The sequence below is a fragment of the Myotis brandtii genome, unplaced genomic scaffold, assembly GCF_000412655.1.
Source record: "Myotis brandtii unplaced genomic scaffold, ASM41265v1 scaffold154, whole genome shotgun sequence".
NCBI lineage: Eukaryota > Metazoa > Chordata > Mammalia > Chiroptera > Vespertilionidae > Myotis > Myotis brandtii.
Window position 1 is genome coordinate 11,006,743 of NW_005355584.1, and position 6,000 is coordinate 11,012,742.

General features: G+C 45.5%; 1 protein-coding gene across 2 annotated transcripts in view; it reads left to right on the top strand.

Annotated features, from left to right (window-relative positions):
* Positions 1-4,762: 4,762 nt before the first annotated feature.
* Positions 4,763-6,000, top strand: part of ADCYAP1 (adenylate cyclase activating polypeptide 1 (pituitary)) — a 7,664-nt gene continuing 6,426 nt past the window's right edge. Inside the window, exons 1-2 of one of the 2 annotated variants that reach the window (XM_005861618.2) lie at positions 4,763-5,451; positions 5,765-5,875. In XM_005861618.2, coding sequence (XP_005861680.1) covers positions 5,766-5,875 — 110 coding nt within the window. In that variant the 5' untranslated portion in view covers positions 4,763-5,451; position 5,765. Of the gene's footprint in view, positions 5,452-5,485; positions 5,567-5,764; positions 5,876-6,000 lie in introns of those variants that run through there. The other variant, XM_005861619.2, reaches the window with a different exon arrangement.

Consider the following 6,000-nt stretch of genomic DNA (forward strand, 5'->3'; position numbering starts at 1 on the left):
AGTGCGAGTAATAAGGATAATAAAATTCAGAGGCTTCAAAATTATTACAAATAGACCTATATTCACAAATTATAAGGCTGAGTCTGAACTCAGAGGACAGAGGTTTGGAATGCTATGTAGAGCAATATCCTTTTTATGATTTACATGTTAAAACCTTGTTTTATTGTGCACACAGACCTTTCTTCCAACATTTTCAGAAGCCATCACAAAAGCTCATTTAGGATATTGAGTTTCTTGGATCCTCTCCAATCTTTTCTTCCTGCATTTAAGCCTTATATGAGCAGAGGATTTAGAATGAATTAGAGAGAAGGCTTTCTTCCCCTTGGCTTTTAAGAGGACATGTTCTGGAAATCTCTGGAGAATTTGACAGATGCTGCAGAGTGAAGTCTGGGGTATATACTTTTGGTTCCCAAAATATTTCAGAGAACACAGCTTTCAAGAGCCATATTTGTAAGGTAGTTGAAATCACTCAAACAGGCAGCAGAGGTTAGATCCTAGTTTTTGCTTCTTGAGTATTTGCTTTGTCTTAAAACAACTGGCAAAATCTCTTGACCCTGTGAACATGCAAATCCTGTGCTTGAATAAGAGAGAGATGCTTTTGCTCATGTGATTTGGGAAGACTTCCGTTGCTGGTTGTTTTTATAGTGTGTGAAATACTAAATTCTGAAGGTCAGAGATATAAGTCATGACACATTATGGGTAAGCTCATCAGCTCCTTACTTCATAGTGAGTTCAGAAGGGCGTGATGCAGGCAGTGCAGTAAGTGATGGTCATGATGTTCTGAGGCAGAACATTCGGGTTTCCCTACAGGTGGAATCAGTATGAAGTGAGTCATTAGTCATCACATTTCCTGGAAGAATCAGAAGAGAAAAAGTTTAGAGTGAAATTGAAAATAGTGTTGTAATTTACTTTTGTCACTCATGTGAGAGGATGATGTTTTCCATCAAGCTTGAAAAAGCTTAGTATAACCTGATCCATATGCCATGCACTAATTAGAAATTAATAGAATCTAAGACTTTCCCAGTCCAATTTAGTATTATTTAAACTAGGAATGCATGAATATGCCCTGTGCATATTCATATCAGATGTTCTTTCCTATGTGTTGGGGTAGGAGGTGAGGGTGATGATGGTACAGGCATTGGGGAGAGCTGCTACATAGCCCAAAGAAAGGGGGAAAAAGTGGACACATGGAAACTATGTGTAGGATGGGTAGCTAGGCCAGAAGGAAAGAAGTAGAAATCTCTGTACCCTAGGGAACTGGCTCTTGTCTATGCCAGGTATTTGCTAATGTTGTCAAGCCACCTGCAAGTTCCAACACTCAGTGAATATGCTAGACATATTCTTCTGTTTGAATACAAAATCTACTTTTCCAAGGGCTAAAGAGTTCTTTAAACCAAATGTTGATTGAAAGTCTTGACACTTCAAGGAAGACAGATGTGCCAGTGACCAAGAAAAAAAAAAGCTAGATTTTTAGCTAGTACTCACCATTTCAGACCAAATGTTATGTTTTCATACCTTCAGGACAAACAGGATAAAAAGGAGTTGATACATTAGGGGCTTGGAATTCAGGGTCTTTATCGTTTCCAGCAAGTATTTCCAAGCAGCTTTTGGGTCACTCCTTAGCAGGAGACCGCCGCCTTCCCTCAGGTCCCTTGGCATGACAGAGGACATGGATGAAATCTTCCAATTTGAAGATTTCCGTGGTCCCACCAACTTTTCTAACTGAACATGATTCCAGTTACATGCCATTCTCTGCTTCCATGGCCTGGGAATTCCACTCACCTGTGGAACATTTGGATAAGGGGTGGGGCTAACGTTCCTCTGAGTTGTCTATAAATAGGAAGTTTTAACTCTTTGGTCCCTTCTTCATCTTCTCCCTCTTTCCCCCATGTCATTTTCAAGCACATATAGGACATCTGAAGGTGTCTCTCTGGCTCTTAACCTTAGTCATTTCAGGAGGATGTAAAAATCCCCTTGGGAGAGAAGCCGGGTAAGAACAGGATAAAATTGGAAGGCTCTTCCCCTTTTTCCTGCCCCTCCCAATTATCCTCTCACACTCTCTCCCCTTCTCCCTTCTCCACCCACACAGGGCACTTTGGTGGGGGTCCTCAGGTTCCCCGGCCCACCCCATCCCTCACAGTAAGCCAGATTGGTGCCTGCATATGTACTGAACAAGTCGGTACCGCCCTGTCCCACAATAGGGTTGCTTCCGGGCCTCTGCAGCCTGACAGAACTCTCCCAAGCTTAGAAGCAAATTCCCATCTTCGAGAGTTCTTGGAGGTAGTTTTAGTCATTGAGACCTCGATTGCCCCGCAGTCCCCTCCACTGAAAAGAAAGCAAAAATGGCCTGAAGATTTGGTCAGGCAGGGGTGCAGCCCCAGACTCCTGCAGTTTCTCCACGGGTCCTCAGCCTCTAGTTCACTCCCTCAGCCTTCCAACTTCCCCTGGCCCAGGGCCAGAACTTTCCAGAACAGGAAAGCTTCCCTTCCCACTGGCACCAAACTCACCTAATCAGAGACATAAATGGCAGGAAAGATCTGCAGCACGATCCTGTCCCACAAGCAAGCTGTGTGTCGGGGGCTGGACAGGTCTTTAGATTGTACTGAGAAAGGAGTGGGTCTCCAAAGCTAGATTTTTCTTGAGTTCAGTGACTAAAAATTTCAAATTAAATTCTCTACTTAGTCTCTCACTTCATCAGGCCCCGAGCTCCTCTGAGAGCGCTTCACTGAGGAGAGGGAAGTGGCTCAGCCTTCGCAAGCCAGAGGTGCAGCTCAGTCTTGCAGGCCTGTGGGGCCAGCAGTTCCACCGTCTGTCTTCCCCACCGAGTTAATGGTGTTTGTGGTTTCCCCCCTTTAAGAAGCCATGAAGTCAACAAACTCCCCACATGGTGGCTCCCTTTACTAAAGTTGGATAGTGAATTTGTACAAGGAGACTTGGAAATTTTCAAGTATTTCTACAGATTGAATTCATTTCAGAATTCGCGTGGGAGGAAAGAATAAGGATTTTAATGGAGCTCATCTTTGACGTGAAGCAAGGCGGAAGACACGAAAGCGAGAGTCCGTAATAGCCTTGGGCGCTTTTGTAAGAAAGATATCTGCTTGATTATCGGTGGTGCTCACCTCCCACTCTGTGTGAGCTTCCTCAAGAGGCAGGGCTGAACACAGAAGACACGCATGCAAACACTCCAGCATAAATCAGTGAACATATGCAGTGGAGACAAAGAGATACATCTCCATGTAGATGTGGTCTGAAGCTTAATTGCAGGCAAGCAATCTGGGGCATCCCCAGGAATAAACGAACAGGAAGTGGCAGTTTCTGGTCAATAATGGAGAGGAATAAGCAAAACTTTGTCTTCTTGGAGGAAGAATTAAACCTCAAATAAGAGAGCAAGAAAGGCATTGACACGAAGCATTATAATTTTGTCTTAGAAAAAGCATGCAGAACTAATATAGCTTATTTAAATGTTAGATCCAAATCAAGGTAACAGGAAACACTCTCGCTAAATTGCCATTTCCTTGAATTTTTAAGATCCAAATAATTAACATGCACACACTAATGGTTATTGATGACTCTATTTCCTTTTCGAAAGAAATAGACCCGAGTTCTTTCACTGGAATAGAAATTTACAAATCTTCTTAAATTACCCAGGGACTTGGAAGTCTCCTGGTGTTGTGGTCTTCCCTTATTGCTCTCCTCTTCCCACCTCATTTTCAGTTAATTTTTTTTTTTTTTTTTTTTTTTTAGCAGCCCCAACAGAGGGATTCCTGTTAGAAACCCTCAGTAGGTGAACTTGTACTGGGAATCCTTGTACTTTCCCAGTTTACAACTCCTGTTGTAAATAAAGGGGAAAAACATTTCTCACTCAAAAATTCTTAAAATTTCAATTTTTGTGGAAAGCACAATCTTGCACATTCAATCTTCAAATCAGTAAGAGCTACAGAAAGTGTGAAAGTGTCCAAATAGGTCATATCTAGAGCTCTAAATCCAGTCCTAACAGGAGACATAGAATGCTCTTTACTGAAATCTAGAATGGTTGGACCATTCTCTGCTTTCAGGGCATTTATAGACACTGCAAGGGGGGTATCTGAAGAGTGGGGTACTTGGGCAATGAATTGCCACATTAATAGCATCCCTGCCAAATTCTCAGGTTTAGAGGCGATGGTGAAAGATGGAATCAGGGGCAATTTTCAATGTTTATAGCATCTGTGACCAAACAGGTTCAGTACTCAGAGCCAGGCTCTGGATGCAGCTTGACTCTAATTAATCCACTCATAGCCAGACTGCCAACGACGGCCAGACTCATTAGCAATTTACTGAAAATCCTGCAAGACTTCCCTTTAAAAACAAAACGACTTCCACATTTAATTGTCTATCTGAAAGAACATACGCAAGAAATTAGGAGATTAAATTAAATGTATTAATAGGAGAGCTTGATGGTACTTAATTCCAGAGACCAGAGCTCTGATTGCTGGGGCTTGATGAAAAGTAGAGAGAAATAGTAGGAACATCGTTAAAAACATGACTTTTGCCATGCCCTAAATTCTATGAATTCTTCACCCATCTTGGAGGAAAGGGTAAAACTGAAAACCATCAAAATAATTGGACTTCCTAAAAATTGGATTGTGTGAGTGAAAGGTGTTTATGGGAAGTGGATGACTCCAGATCTCATCATCCAAGAGGACAGCACAGAATAGTTAATATGTTCCTTGAGGGACTAGGATGCTGACGTCTTTTTCTGATACCCGATCATTGCGTGACTGAGAGAGAGAGAGAGAAAAAAAAAGGAAGTCATTTCATGAGCGCAACAGTGCAACAAAATATTCTGTACTTAAAGGCCACAGGCAGACAGATGTTGACAAAGAAGTCTCTTCTCAAACCATGTTCAGATAGATTTCTGCCCACTGCCTATATAAATAGGAGCAGAGGGCCGGTCACCTCTGTAACCACCGGCGGTAGCAGAAGAAGCCGCAGCCAGAGGGGCCTCGGAGCGGAGGAGGCACTGCCTACTCAAGAAGCTGCCTGACCGGGCGGCTCCCCCAGACGCCGGCTTCGCCTTGGCCCTCTTTCTTTTCCTTCCTCTCCTCCTTGGATTTCCCCCTCTTTTCCTTAATCACTTCCTTCTCTCTCCCGGTGGACTTAGGTCACTTTGTCCTCCACCCCCACTTTAGCTTGCCGCCTCCTCTTTCTTCCTTCGACATCTCTCTCTCCTCGCCCCATTCTCTCGGTGTCACGCTCCCTCCTAGTTCTGTGCGTCTACAAACTTTTGAACAGAATCCTGGCCGCAGCAAACAAGTCCTCCAGCTCCTCCTGCTGCTCCTGTTCGTTCCTGCGGCCTCCCCCTCAGACACTAACACCAGACGGCGATGCCTCTTGCGTTGTGACTCCAGCGCAGAAACTTGGAGGAACCCTTTGCTAACCGTCCTACTTGGCAGCAAACCCTTTCTAGCGGCGGTAAGAACTGAATGGTAAGGGGGAGGGGGAGGGAGTCTTTTCCAACCAGGCGGCTCACTTGACTGCTGAACCTTTTGCCGGCATGAGGGTCCTAGTTCGTGTTCCTTCGCACCAGGTCTGGCGATGCCTAGATCTATTTCTAACTACCTACGGAGAGGAGGAAGTGGCGGGGCGAGCTCGGGCTGTCACTAAGGGGTATTCCACGCCGGGAGCCTTTCGCTCCGGACCCCCAGCTCCGCGAGTTCTTGGGGCTGGAGGGTGGCGGGCCAGGGGCCTTCTGACAGCTGTGTGCCCTCTTTCCCGCCCCGCACAGAATGGCCATGTGTAGCGGAACAAGGCTGGCCCTGCTGGTCTACGGGATAATAATGCACAGCAGCGTGTACTGCTCACCGGGCACCACCGGGCTCCCGTTTCCCGGGATCAGGTAGGTGCTGGCTGCCCGGACGAACGGAGGCTGGGCTTCCCTTCCCTCGGCACCTCCTCGCAGTCCCCCTGCAGTTCCTCGGTCCCGGCTACGACCACCTCCCCACGCGCTCCAGAGAGCCGCCG